General features: G+C 41.8%; 1 protein-coding gene across 3 annotated transcripts in view; it reads left to right on the top strand.

Annotated features, from left to right (window-relative positions):
• LOC113957977 (fatty acyl-CoA reductase 1-like) overlaps positions 1–24,298 on the top strand; it is a 135,828-nt gene that overhangs the window by 98,189 nt on the left and 13,341 nt on the right. For all 3 annotated transcript variants that reach the window (XM_027665925.1, XM_027665928.1, XM_027665927.1), the window contains exons 3-8: positions 931–1,106; positions 3,951–4,130; positions 9,111–9,288; positions 10,561–10,605; positions 16,428–16,546; positions 19,168–19,235. In XM_027665925.1, coding sequence (XP_027521726.1) covers positions 931–1,106; positions 3,951–4,130; positions 9,111–9,288; positions 10,561–10,605; positions 16,428–16,546; positions 19,168–19,235 — 766 coding nt within the window. The remainder of the gene's footprint in view (positions 1–930; positions 1,107–3,950; positions 4,131–9,110; positions 9,289–10,560; positions 10,606–16,427; positions 16,547–19,167; positions 19,236–24,298) is intronic.

The following is a 24,298-nucleotide window of genomic DNA, read 5'->3' as shown; positions in this document are numbered from 1 at the left end:
CCTCTTCAGATCCTGAAGCCTTTCTATTTTATTTATTCATTCTACCTTTTGTGTTGTCATTCTTTTGTCTCCTAACCCCCCCCCCCCCCAAAAAAAAAAAAAAAGAAAAGGAGAAGCCTTTTGGACTTACTGGCTACTTTTATTTTGGTTGAAATTGTTCAAATATAATAATGCTGGGCAGCAATACAAAACCCTTGGAAACAGGTGCTTCTAAAACTTCAGGTGGTTTTTTGAAATCCTACTCCAGCAAACTCACAGTGGTTTGAAATTCAGGCTTCATCCTTCTTTTCCTGTGATATTTACGGAGTAAAAGGTCTCCAGGTGGACGTTGCAGTAGCCATCTGCTTTCATGGTGTGAGCAACAGGGCACCCAAACCTGCTGGACTGTTATCCCAAAGGCAGTTCCCCACAGGACTCTTCTGACATGAACGAAGAGTGACAGCAAAGGAAGAGGAGGAGTGAGAATGCGCCGTGTTCCCCTCCTCTCCACAAGTCATTTCCAGAACCATCCAGAAAATTGCTGGAGTCAAATTTTGCACAGGCTTTCCCACTCCATACAATGCCCTCCTGCTCTTTAGCTCCTGCAAGGGCCCTACAGGCAGCCCCTGAGGTCAAATAGCAGGTGGTTGCAGGAGACATGGAGATAGAGGAATGTCAGTGGCTGTCCAAGGAAATGAGTGGTCCAGAGAAGATTCAGTAATCTTTTCAGGGCAATGCACTACCTGCTCTACTTTGTTCTGTCTTCCCTATGAGGTTTTCCCACGGGAGGGAACAAGTGAATTAACTATTTTATCACCTCACCTGTGTCCTCCTAGACAGGCATTCTCTTTTGTGCCAGTTTCATTGATTGATGTAATCAGACTGGCAACTAATCAAAGCGATCTCAGTAGCCTAATTCTGTACCTGATCTCTCTCTGTTTGTGCTTCAAGGTCTTTGACAGGGTCCGAGAAGATTGCCCTAATTTCCACGAGAAGATTAAGCCTATTAATGCTGAACTCACTCAGCCCAAGCTGGCCATCAGTGCTGAAGACGAGGAGGAGCTTCTGACCCGGGTCAATATTGTCTTCCACTGTGCAGCAACTGTTCGCTTTGATGAACCCCTGAAGTATGTCCTACTTTCTGTGTTTGCTAAGCATGATTCAGAATGCACAACAGCCCATGACACACTGTTCAGAGCATCTCTTTGTATCTGCAGTGGTGATTCTCCTCTCAGGTGTTCGTGCTACACGTCCTTCTGGGCTGAACGTAAATGCTCTGAAAATGTCATGTGCATGTGCACGTCAAAAGTGAAGTATCTTGGCAGATTTCCATGGGAGCAGAAGGAAGTACTACAAGCTTGGGTTGTAATACAGTAAGGGAGTTAAGTATGACCTAAAACTGGGGTGGGAAAAAGTGTGTTGGAGGTCAAGAGGGAGATGTTTTGGCAGAGCTGGAGACAGCTTGAGGTGAAACTATGTTGCCTCTGTCTTTAAAGCAAGTATTAATGGCCTTTCTTGTCACTGACTAACTGGAGAGGGAAATGAAATGTGGTTTGAGAAAATAGCCTCTAAAATAGCCAACGCTCAGTGTAATTAACTGTTTACAATAAGTGCTGGGTTTCTGAAGGATTTCCCCAGGGAGTGCTTGTCCAGGCAGGCTTTTCCATTAAGAAAAAACAGCAGAAATAAGCCACTAAACCAAGATTAGATGTGTAAGTGCTTCTATGCAGTTCAACAAACTGTGGTGGTTGATCTTCACAGTTTTTTGACAAACACTAAAGCTGATGAGTAGAAAACACAGTTATTAATATCAATCTTCATTTGCTCGTAGATAGGATAAATAGATATCCACTATCCACCACAAGTATTTGCTTTTTAGAACAAATAATTAGAGAAACACCAGAAAGGAAGCATCCCTTGATGTAATCTTGAGCCATGTGTACAACATGACTAAAGATGTAAGCATTGCATTAATAGCCATAAATGTTCTTAAATCAATACACAAATAAGCATGCTTTAAAAATATGTCTGAATGGCATGAAACATCAAAGGGAAACTATGTTTTAATAAGGAGGATAGCTAGAAAGAAGTTAAAAGTTTAAATGGTCATCAGCTCAGAGGAAGTGTAGAAGCTATTTAAAGACTGACTGCATGTGATCTGCTAAAATCTCTCCAACAGAACAAGGAAAATCCAGTGTGATTAAATGGCAAAATATGAGAAGTTGTTCAAATCAAACTATTCCTGTCTAAACAACAAAATATATCAGATGGGTAAAATTTCTAGCAAGTGAAATGTGAAAGCACAATATTGCTGCTCAAAAAAGGATTTCAAGCAGCAACTTGACAGTAACCAAAAAAAAAACCCCTATTTTTTAAACATGGCTGAAGTCCCAGAGATTACCACATAATATGTAAAGCCAATAAATAAGGGAGGTGAAAAAGCAGTGTTATCAAGATATGAGAAAATCAACAATCAAGAAACTAAGTGAATTACTGGCATCAACATTTAGAGAATTATCCAGATAGAACTCTTGAGGGCAGAAACCTCAGAAATTTTGTTATGTTGAAATCTTAGTAGATGCTGGTTTAAGATATATATATAGAATAAATAGTTAGAGGGTTAGATGATACTCCCTTAAAAGGCTAAAGGAACTCTGAACATCTCAGCAGAAATCCATGCTGGGCCTGTATTATGAGCACAGTTCTGTTCACCCCCTCTCAGAAGGGATGCAATCAAACAGAAATGTACACAGAAAAGTAGCTTTCATATGAAGGGTAGCTAAAGTATGAGTATCCATCCTGCCAGAAGGGCAGAAGGAAATAGAAGTGTATAGAAAACGCTATTCTTTAACAGAGGTATGTAAAAAGAAAAGTATCTCTGGCTTTAGATACTGTGATCCAAATATTAATCATTCTCTTAGCTTCTGTTTTCATTTCTCTGGACTATTTACAATTTATCTTCAAGGTAATTAACTTTGTTAGTATACACTGTACTTGATAGCTTTATTCATATTATTGTACATGTTGTTGAAAGCTTCTACTCCTGGGCTGAACAGATTGCATATTCCTTAACCTTGTCCCTTCTGTGCAGGAAAGTGTCTCTCTTCCGGTACAAAGTGTGCAGCAGTTGTACATCTGTTTGCTGAGATCCATTGCAGATAGTCTCAGGACAACTTCTAGCTATGCTGGGTGCTTGAAGGTCAATCTTGCTGATTAGGACACTCTCATGTGCTTATCAGTTCTCTTCTCCACTCCTGGGGAATTTAAGCTGTTATCTTTAACTGTGTCTTCTTTGATTAAGAATGGCTTCAAACTGAAAGAGTAGGTTTAGAGTGGATATTAGGATGAAATTCTTGGCTGTGAGGGTGGTGAGGCTGGCACAGGTTGCCCAGAGAAGCTGTGACTGCCCAATCCCTGGAAGTGTTCAAGGTCAGGTTGGATGGGGCTCTGAGCAACCTGGGATAGTGGAAGGTGTCCCTGCCCATGGCAGTGGGGTTGGAACTTAAGGTCACTTGGATGATCTTTAAGGTCACTTTCAAGCCAGGCAACCTGTGAATATGTTTTTCTGGGCCCAAGGATGTTTTGCTGCTTACTGAAACCATGTGTTTATCTAGTCCCTTAAGGAGAATGTGGAATGGGTACCAGAGGAACCACAACGCCTCAGTGGTTAGAAATAGTTGTTCCAGGAAGGGGCGGCAAATATGTCGGATTTAGAGATGTTAGTGAAGTGTTAATTCTGACCCTTCAAATTGAGTAAAAATAAGTGAGAGATATTCCATGTCCAGAACAGCAGAGCCAGTAGCATTGCTCTGAAAGCTGGTTTAGCCCTTGCATTTCACTGGTGCTTTCTGCTCTGCTATGTCCCCTTCTCTCAGAGACTTCCCTTTCCTTCATGAGGTTTGGATAAGGCTCAGTCTTAGCATATTCTTTCCAGTGAAACGCATTTTGTTTGCTTCCCCTGCCCTCCTCAGACACGCCCTGCAGCTGAATGTGATGGGCACGCAGCGGCTCCTGGAGCTGGCCCGGCAGATGCAGAACCTCGAGGCCTTCATCCACATCTCCACTGCCTATGCAAACTGTGTCCGGAAATGCATCGAGGAGATCATCTACCCACCCCCAGCCGAGCCCAAGAAGCTCTTTGACTTAGTAGAGTAAGTAGGAACTGCATCACCCCACTTTGCAGACCTGTGAATGTTCACACGACCTGTCGGGTGGGATTTCTGTTCGTAGTTGCTGTTACTGCTGTTTCTTTGTGGTTTTTTAAAGACTGATTTCATGAGAGTCCAGCATTAAGTTCTGCACACAAAGGAGTGTATTTGCTGCCAGGAATGGAGTTGCTGCTTTCTGTAAGATGCAGCCCTGTTGCTGCCTGAGTAAGAACTGAATTTTTGTATATGCCTTATATAATTTTTTTTTTACTCTTCAGCTTCACAACGTTGTTTTCACTCGTTTCAAAAATCCTGTGGTATTAAATTGGAGTTACATAGGGATGAGTCAGAAACAGGCTTTTTTAGAGAATTCAGTATGAGAACCAGAGAATCATTAAGGTTGGAAAAGACCTCCACTGAGATCATTGAGTCCAACCTGTGACTGATCACCACCTTGTCAACAAAACTATAGCACTGCGTGCCATGTCCAGTCATTACTTGAACACTTTCAGGGATGGTGACTCCACCACCTCCCTGGGCAGCCCCTTCCAATTCTTAACAACCTTTTCCATGAAGAAATTCTTCCTGAACCTCCCCTAGTGCAGCTTGAGGCACTTGGAATCCAGGACTTTGAGGGAACAACAGAAACTCTTTTTTAGCTGAATTTACCAAAATGAAGAATAATTAGAAAGAATAACAAAATCAGCTGATAAAGGCCCCAGGAAACATTCCCCTTCCAAGAATTTTCCTACAGCTGTTAATGTGTTTTCATGAATTTTCTAGTGGTATTCCACTTGGGTGCTATAAGCAACTGATCTGTGAACTAGTTAACACCAAGAGCTGGCATAAAATCTTTCTTCCTGATTTAAGGTAATAGGAGATAAGATTAATTAATGTCCACCAGGAGAACCACTGATTCCTTATTAAAAAAAAAGATAAATGTTTGTCTAAAGAAATTATTTCACTGCCTAAGAGCTACTCCAGAAAATTTAGTACAAACCAGTATTTTCTATTTGAATTTCTCTAGTGGCCCATATTCTTGGATATACTTACCTCCAGCTAGTAGTCATCTGTCATTTATCATTTATTCAGTAAGTAGAGCACGATAAAAAACATAAGAAATGCCCTAATGCATTAGAGAATGGACTGCTTGGCCCAATATCTTGCCCTCAACAGTGGCACTCGGTATTTTATATTTAGGGTAACTACACCAGCCTGCATATTGCCATGGAGGTTTCATGGAGCTGTCAGCTGTGATTCCAGAGCTCTTGCAGAGCTACAAGTGCCGGTTCTGAGCTCAGCAACCTCTAAGACCAGTTTTGATAGACTGCTTTTCCCCAAATGCACTACTTAACCTTTATTTACAGTGAAGCTAATCTGTCACCTTTTTGCCCACTGCCTCAGTTTTACAGTGTCCCTTTGGAGTTCATCACTGTCAACGTTACATTTCACTGCCCCAAGAATTACCATCACTTGGAACTTTAAAAACAGTTGGAGTTGATGTCTCAGATAAAAAAAGACTCCAGCACAGGTCTGATTGCTAATCAGAAATGTGCAGAAGGACCTGGCTACCTCAGAGGTTGCTACTTCAGCTGCTTCATATGAGACCCTAAGAATTTACTTATCATAGCTTGCATGTGCAGCAGAGAGGATGATATTTGAAATGACAGAGGATGGGCTTTCAGATGTGTTCTTTGATAGTTCTGTTTTCTTAGCCACATAATTACAGATTAATTTTCCTAGGGTTTTTTTTATTAGATTTTTAATTTTTTTTTACTGTTTTTCCTACATCCCCTACTCCAGAAGCTGACCAACTTCTGGTACTTTCAGTGGGACAGAAATCACAGCGTGCCCTCAGCTAGGATGGCATCTGTTTCCTTACAGTGTTTACGGGGAGCATTGTAATTGCTCACAGCAAAGACACCAGGTGGGCCTTGTTGGAAATCACTCTCTCCAGGGTCATTGGTTTGGCAGGTGTTCTGCAAATCAAAGGCAGTGGATGAAAGAAATGCATGGGGCTGCAGAGTATGAGAAGGAGCAGGGAAAGGTTCTGGGGTGTCATACCATAGGCAGAATGGGATAGAGAAAACTATGAGGTTCTAAAGGGCAGAGGATTGCTTGGAGGAAGCAAAGGAAGATGAAGCAGGGCTGCAAGAAGATGGGAGAGATGCACCTTTTATTACTCATCATGTAAGTGAAAGAAATAGTGTGTGGATGTCTGGGCACAGAAGGTTTTAGAGAGAGGAGATTAAGAAATACCAGAATGTTACCTTCCAAGTGGAGGGAGGAGGAACAGACAAGGACTTATAAAACTGCTTCAAAAAGCAGGGGAGAAATACAGGTCATGTTTTGCATCAACCAGCTGTGGAAGATTCCCTTCACAAACAACCCTTGTCTTAAAGTGTTCTTCTGCAAGTGCATTAAGAGGGATAATCATAGAACTGGGTGCAATAACAGATCCATTTAACGACACTTTTGGCCGTGCACTTGATATATGCTTACGATTATTTATTCAGCTGAAATCCCAAGTAGGACTCCCAGCTGTTTCTTTTTCTGTTTTTATCCTCCTATTATATCTTGGGTTTTCTGTATTTTGATATTTAACCTGCAAGTAAAGCCTTAGGCTTAAGCTGTGTAAACCAAAAGTCACACTTCTAAAGTGCTGCCAGGCCAATAGGGGAAACATATAATCTGCTGCATCAAGCATGGTTTGCCTTAATCTAAAGCTGAAGGAAATCAGCTTTGAAGGGTGTGCTGAGGTAAGGAACACGGCACACAGAGAACTGTAGGCTGAAGCAGAACTGGTTTTGTTATTGCAGAAATTACAGATCAGTCATCACTTACAAGAAACAGTCTTATTAATGCGAAGTGATTAACACAGAAAGTTATGTTTTCCTACAGCAGAGTAATTTGGTGCGTGGAGAAGTTAGTAATTGTTTGATTTGCATCTTTTGTTTCTAGGGGGCAGTTGTAGCAGTGAGCAAAAGTAGTGCCTTTGTGAGTTGGCATTTCAAAATCTTCAAAGTAGGACACAGAAGGGTAGGAGCATTCACCTGGCTGAACTGTCAGCTCAGCTCCTGTGATGGCAGTGCTGGTGGATCAGCTCACCTGGCAGGATGGTACCCTTGAGACAGGTCCTCTTGATGACCACTTAAAATAATGCAGAGACCTGAGGGAAGGATGGAGGCAAGGGGAAATCGCTTCTCCTTGTGTTTCTACACCTGTCCTTGCTTTGTGAGAATGAAAACCTGTAAGACCGTATTATTAAATTTAAAAAGTAAACAAACAAACCAAACCCCAAACACAAAACAACAGGATGGGGGGGGGGGAAAGAGAGAAAGGAAAAAAAGACTTGCATGCAGCTTAATGTGAGTTCCCAAATGAAACAAGTCTTCCTCGAGACTCTGCAGAAACAGTCACCTCCTTTTGGTAGGCTGGTAATTAGTTACTCAACAGATTCAAACAATGGCAGTTTAGCTGAGACCCTGAGGTTCAGTGGCTGCCTGAACAGGCTTTCCAGATAAAGTCAATATTATGTGCTGCTTTATAACCTCTTCGTAAACTTCAAGTAAAACTTCATATTTTATGGTTAAACACTTTTTCTGCCTTGTTTCTTAAGCATGGGACCAGACTTGCAAAGGAAAGTATTTGTGCCTCCATACTGCTTTTTTATCTAAAAAAAAAAAAATTCTATATACTAAAAACTGTCATATTCTTGTTAACTCATTACAAAACTGAGAGATTAACTGAGAGATTCACTGAGTTCAACCTTCCCCTGCAGACTGTTCAGCAGTTTCAGTGAATCAATGTTTTCTCATGCAACAGTTTTCCTGTAGTACTTCCATCTGTGCCTAATGAGAGCCATCTGAAAAGTGCTGTGCCACCTGAGCCACCAGGTGTTTGCAGGGTTAAGTTGACGTGATCCAGTAATTCTTCAGGTGTGATGATCTGCACCATATTTCTCTCCCACTGACCTCTGCCTGTTCCTGAAATTCAAGACAAGGAGGGGTGAAGTGAGGATCTGCAGGAAGCAGTATCCTTGCAGTGCCCCTGGGAAGAGGGCACCCATTCAGACTGAACAGTAAGTCCGTTGACTTAATTACAAATTGGATTAGAGGAGCTAATCTTTGATTCTGTGGTGTAACACCAGACTGCTGGAAGCCTGTCGGGGATTGGCAGTGGTGTGAGGGCTCTGGAAGCACAGCCAGTTCCTGTCCTTTAGACCCAGATGCTGGCAGGACCTGTGAGGTCCTGGTGGTGTGCCAGGGAAGAGCCTTAGGGATTTAGGCCCCTGCTGCAGCGCCGGGGTGGTAAGAGCTGCTTTTTAAAAGGTATATACGTAACTACTTCTGATGGATTATGTACTTGCATACCTTAAACAAAATAAAAAATATTTGGTGGGGTTCTTTTGCTTTGTTTGTTTTTTTAAAGCACCATCAGTTTCAGTGCTTGCTCTGTGTGAACAAACCCCTGGAAAACCTGTAAGAAGGAACATTAACACTGTAAATTGTGCTGCTGGAATAATATCCCTGTATTATGTTGTTCCAGCTTTTGAGACCTTTGTAAATGCTATGTGACCAGGTAACTCAGGGCTATCCAGAATCTCCTGAAATGTACTTGGGAGCATACATTGTGTTGGCTAAGGATGAGCACTACCTAGTGGGATTGCTTGGCTGGAGAACTCCATCAGGCTGTATTTATGTTACAGATTGCAGTGAAGCATAAAGCATGCAAGAGATTGCTCTAAATTGAGATTGTACAGGTACCTGGATTTGAGCTGGATGTTGCAGTGTGAAGCTCACCAGGTTTATTTTGCACCTTGAACACAAAAATAACCTTTCTCCCGCAGAGCTGTTCTAACTCCAAACCTTAAGTGGCTTTGACCTCTGTTTCAGGTCAGGATTCCTGTCTCACCAGTCTTTTTTGCCCCAGTCTTTTCTCTCCCTGCATGGTGGATAATGACATTCTCCTTGTTTCCTATAGGTGGTTGGATGAATCCATCATTCAAGACATCACACCCAAGTTGCTTGGGGAATGGCCCAACACTTACACCTACACCAAAGCCTTGTCAGAATATCTGATTCAGCAAGAGAAAGGAAACTTGAACATTGCTATCATCAGGCCATCCATCGTGGGAGCCAGCTGGCATGAGCCTTTCCCAGTAAGTATGGATACACCATTCCCTACCGAGAGCCTTTTGATGCAGCTGGGGCTGTGGTACTGTCAGGAATCTCCCTCCACTTGGGTAGCAATGTCCACTTGAGAAACAGCTACTCCAGTTCATAGGAAAACATGGAAGAGGTGGAGAACCTGTGCTGGAGTAGAACAGCAAACCTGCTTCAGCATCTTCAGGAAGGACTCTTGTCTCCAAGTGAAAAGAACACATTTAAGCAATAATAAGACCTGGGATACTTATGGTGCAAAATGCTGGACTTGCAACTGATTGTCTGTTCAGACACACAGGGGAGTTTCTGTATTCGAAACATGAACTCCAAGGATCGGTTGTAGTCCTGATTCATCCTGGTTTGAGTCTTTCCATGGTCTACTCAACCTATCAGCATCCTAGACTTCTGTGGTCCTTGAAAGCATTGGATGATGTTACGTGCAGTTAACTAATATCTCTGGTTTATGTTGGTAGTCGTTGAGTTTGCCGGATTCACACTTGAGTGGGCCCGTTGCAGATACAGATGTCAGACACACAGTAATTAAATGCAGCTGCACTTTTGGAATGAAATCATTCATTAAGCTAAATATATACTGGTAAGAATAATGTGCCCTCACACTGCAGCCAAATTGGAAAGGCAACATAAAGTTGCCTTTGGCTTCTGTGCAGCCTGAAGTGTGCCAGAGATGGCTGAGATAGAGCTGAGGCTCTGGGCCAAGCTCCCCATCTTGGAAAGGGAGAGGGAGCTTTGTTGGGTGTTTCAGATACCTGCTCCTAACTCCAGCTCTCACAAGTGGCAGCTTCCCTGACCTGAAGTAGGATGGGTTTCAGAAGTGGAGTGGTATGGGTTTTTTTTTTTTCCTTCCTTGTCTTAGCTGGAGTAACCAAATCACTCCGTGCCATTGGCCTGTTGTCTGTGGAGGGTAAACAACACACCGACTGTTTTCAGCAAATATGACAGCACCAAGACACTGTGGTGTTTACAGGCAGATTTTATTCCTGCAGCCAAGAAATAGGAAAGAAGTGGTTTCTGAAAACAAGCTTAGATTCTTGTTGTTGGTGGGTAAATTGCAGACAGAACGAGGTGTCCAACAACACGTCCCCTGGTACTGGTTGGTGTCCTGGCAGCTGTCCCAGATGGGCTGGCATCCATCTAAACTGGTGTCTCCTTGCTGCTTTGTCTACACCACACCATTATAGCACTGTCCCAAGCCTCTGTAAGCAACATGTCGTTGAAAGAGACACTAATCATTCTTCTTTTTTTTGCAGGGTTGGATTGACAACTTCAACGGGACAAGTGGAATATTTATTGCGGTAGGTCTAGTTACTACTTAAACTCCTCCTAAAGTAGAGTTTGATGTACTAAAAGAACAACTTTAACAGCACCACTTAGAAACTGTGTGCAGAAAAGGGTAACAGCAGGTTTCTGGATCTGGTAGAAGGATGTCACACACTTGCCATACATCTGCATGCCTGTAGGACCCAGAGGACGGTCTGTTTGTGCTGAGCTCAAAAAAGAACATTGAAAGAATACATGTTACTGCTTCACTAAATGTGAATTCCAGTTCTAAAAAATGAAGAAACTAAAGGTTGGGGAACATTTGGCCAAATTTCCAAAGAGAAGGCAAAAGATGCATTCTTGAAACTAGGGTAATTCAGAGGTGTCAGACCTTGAATCTCTTAATACAGCTTTATTTTCCAAACCAGATTCCCATACCATCAATACAAGGCAGCAGTATTTATCCTTTCATCTTTCTCTGTATGTATTGTTTCCCAGTCCACTGCTATAGTTTGTTCCCCCTCCCAGTACCAAAGATGCTGAGTCCCACTTGCCATTACTTTGTACAGTATTTCTCCTTGTGCAGAGTACACTTAAACAATGCGTGTGATTGATTCAGACTCTGCCAGCAACTTGAATAATTCACTATATTGTTGCTTAACACTGGTGTAAATAACTATTGTGCAAAATGATGAGGAACAAACCATAAGATAAATAAGAACTTGACAAAATATTCCCTCTAATGTCAAGGTAATCATTCCAATTTAATATATGATAATAGTAAAGTTGCATAACTTTTCTCCTGCCCTATAATTATTTTTTTCTGAAATAAAATCACTGCCTTAGGTCTACCTGTCAATGCATGATGCTGCATAGCTATGGGCAGATATTTTTGTTCATTTGTCCAACTTGATTACTTTGCCAGAACTATATTGTAATCAGCCCGGTGCAACATATAAAAGGATTAGTAGTCTGCAATCATAGGAGGGAAGAATAAAATCCAAATGTCATCTTGTTAAAAAAGCTCATTTATACCTGAAGTAGAGCATAAATAAAACTGTTACAGTTACTGCTGGAATCCACAGGACAAATTAGTGTGTATAGCCCAGTTAATGCTTTTATCTGAAACCCCAGTACACATTCCAGAGGCATTCAACAGCCCCAAACGCATCTCTTGTGGTCACAAATTGTTATTGGCTTCTATTCTTGTCACAGTTTCTTTAAAAAAATTACTACAGCCTTTTATTTATTTGCTGATCACTCATAGATCTTGCACTGCCTCTCTGCTCTGCTCCCAGCGTCTTGTGCTGTTCTCTGGATTCTTTTGTGACAATGTCATCATGATCAAGAATGGTTTTGCAGTTCCTTCATTTTGCAGATCCACTCTTTACATTTTCATGTGACGGGTTCTAACTTTTGTAATGACATGAATTCTGATTTTTTTTTTATTATTATTATTATAGCTTTTGAGCATTAAAGATATCTGTCAAATAATGGATCCAGAATTGGTTTGCAGGAAAGATGTTATACAAAAAAAATTCCATTGCATTTTCTTCATTCCCCACAAGTGAATTGGCTGAGAAATAAATTACAACAACTGGCTGCAGGCTGTCATAAGTGTATCATATGCCAGTACATTTATGAAACACAGACCAAATTCATATGCTTTCAGCTGTAAAACAAGCTGATAAAATCTTTTGTCATTTAAAAAGCCTCTTTCCCCCCCTTTTTTTTTTTTGCCTTTAATCTACCAAGGAGTAAAAAACACCTGTTGGTTAAGGACTTGGAAATTTTGCTCATATATCAGTCTTTTTTAAGTACTGTCCACTTTAGGAACTTACACAAGAGCTTAGGAGGAAGTTCTTTGCTGTGAGGGTGGTGAGGCCCTGGCACAGGTTGCCCAGAGAAACTGTGGCTGCCTCATTCCTGGAAGTGTCCAAGGCCAGGTTGGATGGGGCTCTGAGCAACCTGGTCTAGTGGAAGGTGTCCCTGCTCATGGCAGGGGGTTGGAACTGGATGATCTTTAAGGTCCCTTCTAACCCAAATCTTTCCATGGTTCTATGATAGATTTATATGGTTATCCCTACTTGTCACTTATACCAGTAGCTAATATTTTCTGTTCTTCAAAACCAAAACATTTTCTAGCCCTGCTAAATGCAACAGCAAACCTACTGTTGGTTTCAGTTGGGCCAGGTTCTGCATGCAGATGCCAACCTGTATCTTTAGCTCTAAATTAATTCCACAGAAAGTAAAGATTATGAGATTCTAGGGTCAGTGTAGGAAATAGCTTCCCTTCCTTTTTATATAAAATCTTCGACCTGCACTGAAAGATTTGAAATAGAGATGGTATTTTTTGGCTCAGGATTGAAGCTCTGAGGTTTTTCAGTATAGGAGATAAGGAGACAATGAAATTCATGTCATCTGCACTAAGCTCTTCAGTACTGAAGTACGATGTGTAACTACATTGAGGCTTAACCAGGAAAAAGACAACGAACAATGACAATAGATGCAGTGTGTAGAGACCAGGTTGTTTGGAATGTTTTCTGGAAGGGAAAGGTATTTATTATTAGGGATCCAAGAGACTTTTGGTCTTTGGAGTGGGGGCAGGATTAATTAATAAATACATAAGTTAATGTGCTTGGATCTGGTGAATTGGTTAATTCCTGTTTGGTAGTTTAAAAATGAACCCTTGAATATCTGAGTTGTGCATTAGTTTGATAACCTGAAAGTTGTGTCAGTACAACCAGCTCTCTTGGCCAACTGTATTTCAAACTGCAGTTGTTAGACAAGTAGCTTTATTTGCCTTAATTAAGGATGGAAAAAGCAGAAGGGAAGTGTTTTAGTGGTTTGGTTTTGTGTATTTGAATTGTTACCCCATACCAAAATACTCACTTTCAACTTCTAACCCAAGCTCATCCTATAGGGAGAGCAACGCCCAGATTCAGATTTGGTTCAGATGATCTTGGGCAGAATCTGAACTCCAGACTTTGAAAAGACTTTTTTTCCTCACTCATAATATTTGAGTCTGATCACTTCATTCTATGAATAGATACATTTCTTTTAAATATTCATGAAATATGGGAGCCCAAGTTGTTCTTGATAATCTAATTATGTTTCTTTTGCCTACAGTTTCTCCAGCTGCTGTGGGGAGCTGTGTTGATTGAAGAACAAAATGAAATCAATTACATTTCTGCTGGACTGTAATTGAGGCATTTTGTCTCACTGTTCCACATTACTTGTAAAGACCTTTCTCCCTGCAAGGCAGTGGAACTGTAGGGCAGAACTGGTTTAATTTGTGTTCTGGACAGTGACTGGCCCCAAAGCACCTCACCTGGGAGGCTGTCCAGAGACATCAGGCTCTGACTGGGAAATTATTTTGGAGGCTTCAGCTTACAGTAGCTTCTGTTTCACTAAAGAGAAAAAAGTCAGCAACTATAAACAGAAATCAAGCCATATCTGATAAAGAAGTACCAAATAACTTTCAATGTGAGAAGTAACTCAAAACACTTAAACCCTGATGTCTTTCTTAAAAACACAACATAAGAAATCTGTAAATCATAGAAGCATGGAATGGCCTGGGTTGGAAGGGACCATCCAGTTCCAACCCTCTGCCATGGGCAGGAACACCTTCCACTGGACCAGGTTGCTCAGAGCCCCATCCAACCTGGCCTTGAACACTTCCAGGGATGGGGCAACCACAGCTTCTCTGGGCAACCTGTTCCAATGTCTCACCACCTTCACAGTAAAGAATTTCTTCCTAATATTCAATCTAAACCTACTCTCTGTCAGTTTGAAGCCATTCCTTCTTGTTCTGTCACTCCAGGCCCTTGGAAATAGTATCTCTCCATCTTTCTTGTGGTCTCCCTTCAGGTCCTGGAAGGCCACGATTAGGTTACCCCAAAGCCTTCTCCAGGCTGAACAAACCCACTTCACTCGTGTGTACATGACCATCATGTGCTGCTCTGAACACATCCATCAAACATCCTCATTTTGGAGGCCTAGGAAAGGACTTCAGTGTACCTGTGAAAATGTGATAGTTGATCACACAGTGGTCTCTAGTGGGCATGTGTTCGCAGCAGTGGAACATCCATAACTGACCTTAGTTCCCCCCATTGGTTCTTTTTGCTTTTTTGTTTTTCCCCTTGAAAAAGACAGTAGTAAGAACACCAAAAAGAAAATCATAGTGAAGTTTCAAGTCAAGATGTTGTCTAAGCCTTACTGTGATATTCTGCTTGGGGCAGCAGAAGTTAATGCATGACAGGGGTTGAGGAGGATGGAGTGAGGCCTGTGGGGAAGCTTCCACTGTTACTCTGTCAGAGCCCATGATCCCTCTGCCAGATGCACCAAGGATGAGATAGGACTGCTCAGGAGTCTCAGCTCTTGAAAATTAAATCAGTCATAAGTGGTATTCCCTTACTTGCAAGCTATGAAATGTAACAAACTCATCTGATTTATAGAAGGGGAAAGGAGGAGGAGAGAGAACAACATCCAAAAAGACCCCAATAGATTGAACATCTCCCAAAGAGGGGATGCAGTGTCCATTAAAATCCACCAATGACCAGTAGATAATGGCATGTGCTTTACAAGTTAATAGCAGGTCTTAAAGGCTTTTTTTAATCACTTCTTTTTTTCTCCTCAAACTTTAGGCAGGGGTTTTTGCATGACTAGGCACTTCCTGTCTAGTTGCTGTAGAAAATCTTGATCTATTTTATAATTAAATTGGAGTTTCAGATTGAAAGGGGAAAAAAATAAAGCTGTAACATTTCCTTTGCCCTAACTTTTAAATATTGATGGATCTGAAAAGCATATTCCTTTGCCCCTTCACTCAGTCTTTCCCTCTGCTTTTGCATGGTTCTAAATTATAAGAGCTTTTTTCCTTCCTTTCCTCACTAGTGCTTTTATCCTCTGAGCTTTTTCCCTGGGTCCTCAGCTTCACTGCATTATTTCCCACATGAGAAATAACATGATTGCAGCCTTGACTCTGCCGTAGGGGGTTTCTTTTTTCATGTGCTCTGTTCAGCCCTCATACCTGATGCACCAGGTGAAGTTCCTTCACCCCATTTCACCTCCACATTTCATTATTCCTGAATTGTCCTCTCTGATTCAGCCTGCCATGCTGTTGCCATCTGTTGCCATGTCTCTCCTGTGGGACCTCCAAAGATTCTGAAGGTCCCCACGGGAACCCCTTGATAAGCGTTCAGATTAAATACATATATTTTGGGGGGCCTGATCCCCTGAAAAATGCACTTCCAATCAAAGCAAAATGAAAATTTTCTGTTCCTGCCTACTTCTCTTTAGTTGTCAGTACTTTGTATCTTTCGCTCATTCCTTTCTTGAGTTTTGTTGGGTGGTGAGCTCTTCAAGGCAGGGACTGTATCCTTCAGTTTAACAGACACAGCTTTGGGAAAGAGGAAAGTGGGAATACATCCAAAGGAAAGGGAGTCAACATTTGAAAAAGCCTATTGCTGTAATTTCCAAAATGACTACTTCCTTTAAAGGAAACTCAAACCTCTGTCAGCCTGTCATTTAAGGAAGAGTACCTTCAGGCATCACTGGGAATTTTACATCAGTAAATTCAGATGGATTTCTTTGCTATTAAGTCAAATTAGGACTCAGAGCTTTCCTTGATACATAGCACAGGTGTCATAATATTCCAAACTTCCCCTGAAAATGCATAACCACGAGATCCACTTGAGATCCATCTTTGTTGTCACAGAAACCAAATAATCTTCTGCAGCACGTACCTGGCTTGAAAACCACCACCATGACGGTCTGTCCTCAGTCCATGCTGATGAAATCTTGCCAGTGAAATCTTACCACAGACCGAAGTTGGTGACTGTTTCCCTCTGTTCCACAGGCAGGCAAAGGGATCCTGCGGACTGTCATCGCCAACAACGAAGCGGTGGCCGACATGATCCCGGTGGACGTTGCCATCAACCTCACCCTGGCAGCAGGGTGGTACACTGCTGTGCACAGGTGGGAAGGGGCTCCTGGTTTTGGCAAGACATGGACACTTACAACCTGCACCAGCACTTTTAAGGGAACCCAAAGCTTATTACAAACCTGTGCAAGAGCCTGGTTGATTCGTTTTCTGGTTCGCGTTTTCTCCCCTGGGTTGGCAAGGACTAAAAGTGTAGAAGAAGCAGTAAAGGCAGGTTTTAGAGCTAGGAAAGCTCTAAAGCTACAGGTGAGACCTGTTTCTTGGTACAATCTAGGCTTAGCTGGAAAGTCTGTCTCTCAGAAGTCTCTTTTCTTAAGAGCTTTGCAGTAGCTGGTTTTTGAGCCTCCTTTCTCACTGAGTTGCTTTCCAAGTGTCTTCTAGAGTCTCCTTGGTAAAAATGCTGTGCATGTTTTCCTTGGAAAACACTGCACTATATATATATCTATATATCTATATATCTATATAGATATCTATATATATATATATATAGATATCTCTCTGTATATGTTCTGGGCTTGTATGATGGGTTATGTGACCTAAAAAATCTCCCTTCTTTGCGTTGAGGAGGGTATGTATAAGTGACATTAAGGATTTAAGGAAATTCTGGCCTAACCTTAAATCATTAGGTAGGAAGTGCTACCAACATGAATTATTCTGAAGGCTTATGCAACTCTGAGAAATCAGGACCAGGCAAATAAAAGGCAGAAGTATTTTACTTTGAAAGACACAGTAAGCCCTCTGAGCTGAGGGTAGAATAGAAAAGAGCTACATAAATTAAGCTAAATACAGGGATCCTAAAAGGACCTTGAAGGGCAGCTCACTAGCTCTTCAGATTTATTTTTGTCATCATTTTGTTCCCCTCCACCAGCAACAGACAAAGCAGCATGGTCTGGGAAAAATAAACACAGCTTCCCCTTGGGAAAAATAAACAAACTCCTCCTGACAGGCACACCAGAAAGCCTCCAGATAAAGTAATGCAACTGCCTGTCCATAAAGCTGGAAAAGGAGATGATCATGTGCCAGTGGACTGTACCTCAGCACGCAGGGAGACTTCCTGGCTGTAGCTATGGTTGGAGAAGTGTTGTTTTTCTGAGTTCTCACTGGTGAAAGATACATGGTTTTAATCTGGTTCCCACACAAATAATTATCAGGCTAAAGGAGCAATTGCAGAACTTGATTTAAAGCTGTGGGCACAACCCCAAGGTCAGCAATCTTTGTACAAAAATCGAGCCTGAACGTTGTGTAAATTTGATTTGTCTGAGAGAGTTTCGGGTTTAGGTGCTGTCTTGAAGAATAGCATGTGTGGTTTAAATTATTTTTTCTTAAAATCATCTAATTGGAAAGTTGGTATCCTTCAGGGCAGGTGACATTACCAACAGAAATTAGATTCTAAAAGTTAGCAGAGAATTGCAATCTACACTGCACAGTATAGAAGCACTACAAAGCTCTAGAGTGCACCAAGGTCACTGACTCAGCTGGAGTGCGAAGAATGGAAAGACACCCTTCACTGGGAGCTGGGAAAATGGAGAAATCCTTGTTATTGCTGTTTAATGGGCCTGACCCACTGCAGTAAGTGGCAGTCTGTGCTCTCATTTCAGTGCACTTTCCATCAGGCTCTGTGTGTAGCTCAGTATGAGGTGAGTTTTCTCACATATCACAGATTTAGTCTTTACTGAGTTGCCATATTGATTTCCATAATGCAGTTTCCCACATTTAAGGATATGGACTCAGAGCTTGACATGTCCATCAGGCCTAACCATTCTGCTAAGGATTAGTCAAATATTATTTCAAAGTATTATTGAGAAAAGCACCATTAAAATTGTGCAGTATCCAAGTGCATTTTTCAAGTATTGGTGTCATCACTTGCAGGGCAGGCTTAGATCAAGAGAACTGTTTGACTAATTCTTGCCCTATGTTGAAGGAAGAAATAAAACCAGTATGATCTATGTTTATTTTCCACACCTCAAAAGCCAAATTTTGCTTGGTATGAAAATGAGAATTTTTTTGAAATTGATTGATTTCATAATCTCTACCATAACAAATGGAGTTTGAAAGTTGCACAAATCATATCAATTAAGTAAATGATTGCAAAATACACAGTGTCCTTCAGGTTGGCTTGGGCCAATTATTTATTATATACTCAGAAAAACTAGTTTTTTTAAAAATCAGAAATTTGTCAATGTGCATGCTTTCCTTATAATTTTTATAGTTGTTGATGATAGATGGATTTCTTAAACCCCATCTGTCTTTATTAACTTCATATGCTTTCCAGAATCTGACTGAATCTTATGAAAACTTCATATTTTACACTGTATTTTCACCTGTGATTGCTGAAGGGTGAAGGTGTTGGACTCAAAATCCAGTAGGGATTCCCTAAGCGCATTTGAATCCTGCTCACAGCCAGAGGTTTTTGGGGCTCTGAGCAACCTGGTCTAGTGGGAGTTGTCCCTGCCCACAGCAGAGGACTGGAACAAGATGGTCTATAAAATCCCTTCTGACCAAACCATTCTATGATTCCATGATGAAAAATGCCCTCTTCTGCATTTTTCATGAGCTGGTGTTACTGTTTCTTCGGCTTTTAAATGTCATGCTCTATTAAGAAACCTTTGGGTGCTTTTCTTCACACCTTAAAATAATACTTCTTTCTCTTTTCCAGACCAAAAAACTTATTGGTGTACAACTGCACAACAGGTGGAATCAACCCTTTCTTCTGGGGAGAAATGGGTAAGGTCTAACTTAAATCGAGAACATCATGTTCCTCACAGTGTCAAACATCAACAGGACTCCCCAGACAGGCTTTGAGAAAGTGGTTTCCAGTATTTAGGTGGCATTCAGTGTCTTCCATTCGACTGCATGTGGGAGGCCCAGCTGCAGTCAGTGAGAGACTAGTGAGGAAAAGCTCCTGGTGCTGAGCATTCAGCTCAGGAAAACCTCTGTCCCACTTTCATTGTGGACGTTATCATGGAACAACCAGCAAAAAACATGCTTGGCTGCTCTGAGGTTTTAAAGTGGTTGAGAAAAGGAACAGAGAACTGGCCCCTTAATTCTGTGAGAAGCTGCTCTGTGTAGCCCTAACGGGACGTTTTTTCTGGTTGCTGGGCTTTGGGTTCTTCTTGTGCTTTGAAATCACTTGGAGAATCACAGCATCATAGAATGTTGAGGGTTGGAAGAGACCTTAAAGATCAACCCCTCTGCCATGAGCAGGGACACCTTCCACTATCTCAGGTTGCTCAGAACCCCATCCAACCTGGCCTTGGACACTTCCAGGGGTGGAGCAGCCACAGCTTCTCTGGGCAACCTGTGCCAGGGCCTCCCCACCTTCACAGCAAAGAATTTCTTTCTAATATCTAACCTGATTTTCTCCCCTTTCAATTTGTACCCATTACTCCTTGTCCTATCAAAAACCTTGTTAGAACCTTGATAATGAATGAAAATTAGTATATTATTGGCACTAGAACAGGTTGCCCAGAGAAGCTGTGGCTGCTCCATCTCTGGAAGAGTTCAAGGCCGGGTTGGATGGGGCTTGGAGCAACCTGATCTAGTGGAAGGTATCCCTACCCATGGCAAGGGGTTGGAATGAGGTGATCTTTAAGGTCCCTTCCAACCCAAACCATTCTAGGATTCCATGATATTATGGAAGTGAAGTGGTTTTTCTTCCTCTTTCTGTGCAGAAAATTCTAAACAGAAATAACTGGTATACATTTGAGAAGGCAAACTTTGAGGTGACAGGTGTGCTTCAAGCACAGTTTGCCTTTTGATCATGAACTTTGTCAGTAGAAAAGATCAAATTATTTTCAAGGCTGACTTTTCTTCAAGCGGATGTGCTTCCAAGGTAGGGGGGAAAGAAATAGAGACAAATCCTGACACCCTTACTCATGCTGAAGCCAAGCAGCAGAATTTGGTCAGCTGTATATATTGTGAAATACTACATACAGTCAGTACACATGGACAGGGCCTGATTCGCTTCCTGTTATGCATTCATTCATATCTTTGTGCTTTAAATACAAGCAGCTGGCAAATCACCACTGTGGTGTTCCACCTCTCAGCCTTTGCTTTGCTTTTGTCTCTGCATTATTTATGTGGCAAACTGAGTCAGCAGAGAATCAGACCATAATTGCATTGACAGAATAAATGTCTTAACCGTGGTATTTGATCAAGTGGTCTAGCAGGGAAGAGGTTTCAGCCACTGCCCAAGTGCTGAGAACATCACACCAAGTTCCTGGCATTTTTACCTTTTTTGTGAGAGAGAAAATGCTGTGGTTAGTCACAGGTCTTCTGTGGCTTTTTCATGGGAGTGAATGCAAAGCTTTTCACAGGCTGCTGCTTCAGCAGCAGCCACCACAGCACTGCTACCTGAGGTTTGCATTTCTTAACCTGTTTTCAGTGTAAATTTACTGGTGAAAACAGCAATGTATTAACGCATTGTAATCGATCTTATTTTGTTTCTCTGCTTATAAATATGGATTTTAGGAATTAAATCATCTGGGTGCAGCAGAAGCTTCCATAAGTAGTTGAGCTGTGTGATGGGACTGAAGGCAAAATTTTCTCACTGGGTGACACTGTGGAGCTCTTTCTATCACATGTTGTAGCCACAGTTTTTCTGAGAGCAGCGTGATGCAGAGAATTAGGATGGAGTATTAAAGTGCAAAATTTTGCCTTTAAAGATGTTGTATGGCTTAAGAAATGAGTTGGGGAAAGATTTACTGCATCAGAATGACTGCAGCCATCCAATCTGAATTCTCAATTCAATCTCTTACCAATTTCTTTCTGATAAATAGACTTAATTCTGAAATCTTCTTTATATATGAGACAGACTTTCTTAACCCATCCATATCATTTTCTCTGCCTACTCACTCTTATTTGGCTTCTAGGCAGCCAGTCTCATGGCATGCACTTCCAACAGCCTTTCAGAGCCATCATCTCTCTTAAATATGCTTACCACTGAGAAGTCCAGTCCCTAATTCCAATCCCTAATTGGTCCCAGAAGAACCAAACTTCACCCACCTGTTCTCTCCTTCCCAGTGGGGCAGCATGTGCTACTTGAGTTGTCACCTTCTTTTGAAAGCCTGTTTCCAACTGTGTTTAGCTCTGTCAGGTTGAAATAATTGAGGCCAGGTCTCTACCTCCAGTGGTTTTTCAGAGTTTCTCTTTTAACTCAGTGTGAAGAACTGTTTGATCCAAACACACCGGGAGACACATGATCAGCAGAGGGAACGAGACTCTGTTCATGGAGCCTCAGGAAGCTGGACTGGCACAGGGTCTGCGACTGGTCATCAAGTGGAGGGTCATGAGGGAGAGTCTGGAAGCTACTGAGAAACCAGGGTGGGGAATGGGAGTCACCTGGTGTAGGACTGAGTGTTTTAGTGCACATCAGACATGGGGTTTGCAGAGGGGAGGAGCTGGTGTATGTTGCTAGGGAAACCTAGACCAGGTCAGCTGTAGGAATGACAGGTGAACCCAACAGAGTAGGGATTTTTCAAGGGGAGAGGAGGAAAACAGAGAAAGATCAGAGAAATTGAAACTGGATCAAGCTGAGGATACCCAGGGTAGGGAACAGAGGTGATTGAGATAGAAACATTTTGAGTACAAATTGATGAGCTTGGAGGGAGGAAGGGAGGAGAGAGCTCATGCTGAAACATCCATTGCAAGCCAGTTCATTCTAGAGCTCTCCAGGCACAGACAAAAGCTCTAGTGCTTAAAAGGAACCTTAACTGATTGCTTTCTTTTCCAAATAATGCTATGCCTTGCAATTTTTTCCTCACTTTCTTGTTATTTTCCCTACTGTTACAAAAATGGAGTCAAGCAACTAAATATTAATCTGAAGAAGCATATTCTGCTTTGCTGCAGTGCAAGTTTTGCTAGTCTGAATTTTTGAAGTACATTTTGCAATTCCTCCTCAAAACTAAACCTTCAAGCAGACTGTAAAATGGTGTTCAGAGTGGGAAAACTTACTTTCAGTTTATCCTTGACAGTCTACCTAGGCAAGACCAACATCTGATTCTCCCTCAGCAAAATTTGCCTTGTAGAGTTTGAGTTGTAGAATTTGTTGCTGCATTGTTATGCTGTGTCCAAAGGGGAAAGAGTACCCACTCACTAAGTTGTTTCAGTAGCTCCTAGAGGTGACATGTTTCTGGTTTGGAGTTTTCTCAGCTATCTGTCTCATTCTTTCTTTCCAAAACAAACTGTTGGAGCACAAGAGACTCGCTGAGCTTGCGAAGTTGAAACCTTTACAGCAATTAGGAGGCAGAGCAGTTGTGCTGAGTCAGTGCAAGCCAGGGCAAGAGAGGTTCACAAAGAAAACTCCCACAGCATTAGCTGTTCCAAGTAACACAACACCAGTGTTTTCCCAACTTCCTCCCAGTTTCACGTTGGTCTCACTGATGACTTCTGTCCATTTCAGAACAAAACTGCTTTCATTCCTGACTTCTAAAATTTTTCCTGAGTTTTCAGCAGGTGTCTCATCTGCTCTTAGCATATGTTCTTCTTGCACCAAGTACTACCACAGCATAGTACTGTAGCTCCTTTACTACAGCTATATTTTCTGCTACAAGCCTTAATTAACCAAGATGACAAGGGTGTTGCTGATTTGTGTGAATCTGGTGTATGGCTGATGATCTGAACTGACAAGGGCTGTGTTTTCCATGTACTGATTAGCTCGCTCTTGCTATCCTGGCCAAAGATGCAAAAAATGCAAAGAGAAAAGTGATGTCTTTAACATGGTTCCAAAGGGAAACCTTCTCAACCAGTTTACAGCTGAAAACTACATCTGCAGTATATTACCATCAGGATTTGAATAAAGAGAGCTATAAATATATTCTGCAGTCACTATCAAAATTATCACCATTTCAGAAATATCAGTGGTTCCCAGGTAAGATGATAGGTTTCCATTAGGAAACGATCTGACCAAATGAAACTAAATGAACTTAAATATTGATAAGCCAATGAGAATGTGTAAATAACCTGGGATATAAAATGCCTCTTGGAGAAACTTCCTAAAGGGGAGAAGCAGCAGAGTTTATGGGACTGCTCTCCTGACCCATGAGCAACTTGGATGGGCAGAGATACAAAGCCTGCTCCAACCTGGGAGCAGGTCTCTTTGTGTTTAAGCCAGCTGTGACTTTATCGAAGTGAAACTCTTCATGCAGTGTTTGGACAGAAACAAAACTGCCAAAAGCTGGGCCAGGACAGTGCCTTCCTTCCCAGCAGCGCATCCCAAACTGCTTATCACCACCCACCTGGCAGGAGTAATCACCTTTCCAGACCTTCAGTAACACCACTTCAGCAAACCCTCCCTACCAGCTACATGGGAAACTTTAAATAGAGGGGTTTTGCTAATCTTTGGTTTTTTGGGAGAACATGCTACAAAGGGGAAGATTTCTGTACCACAGCCCACAAGATGACCACAAGATAACTACATCATTGCAGTGTGGGAACAGAAGGGATGGCAGTGAGTTTTAGCTATTCAGATACATGGTGATTTGCAAGAGAACCGGTCTTCAGCTGTTAAACTTGCAGTGCACAAGATACAAAAGCAGTGAACTTGCACTAAAATTAAATTGCTTTATTTTAAAAGTCTTTGGTGTCTCAGCATAGCATCTAAGTGGCTAACAAGTTGCTACTGCTTAGAAGGAGTACAGCAAAAGTCACTGCTTGAAATGCAGTAATGAGCAGACCACAGACACACGAGTCCTGTCTGAATGGTATGATTGAAATCTGCTTATCTGAGGATGATCTGGATGTTTCTTGTGACTTGCAAATTCTCATCTGATTTTCTATTTGTAACATGA

This window comes from Corapipo altera, unplaced genomic scaffold (genome assembly GCF_003945725.1).
Source record: "Corapipo altera isolate COAL_440 unplaced genomic scaffold, ASM394572v1 249, whole genome shotgun sequence".
NCBI classification, from domain to species: domain Eukaryota; kingdom Metazoa; phylum Chordata; class Aves; order Passeriformes; family Pipridae; genus Corapipo; species Corapipo altera.
Note: the sequence above shows the minus strand (reverse complement) of the source record. Positions and strands in the feature narration are given on the sequence as shown.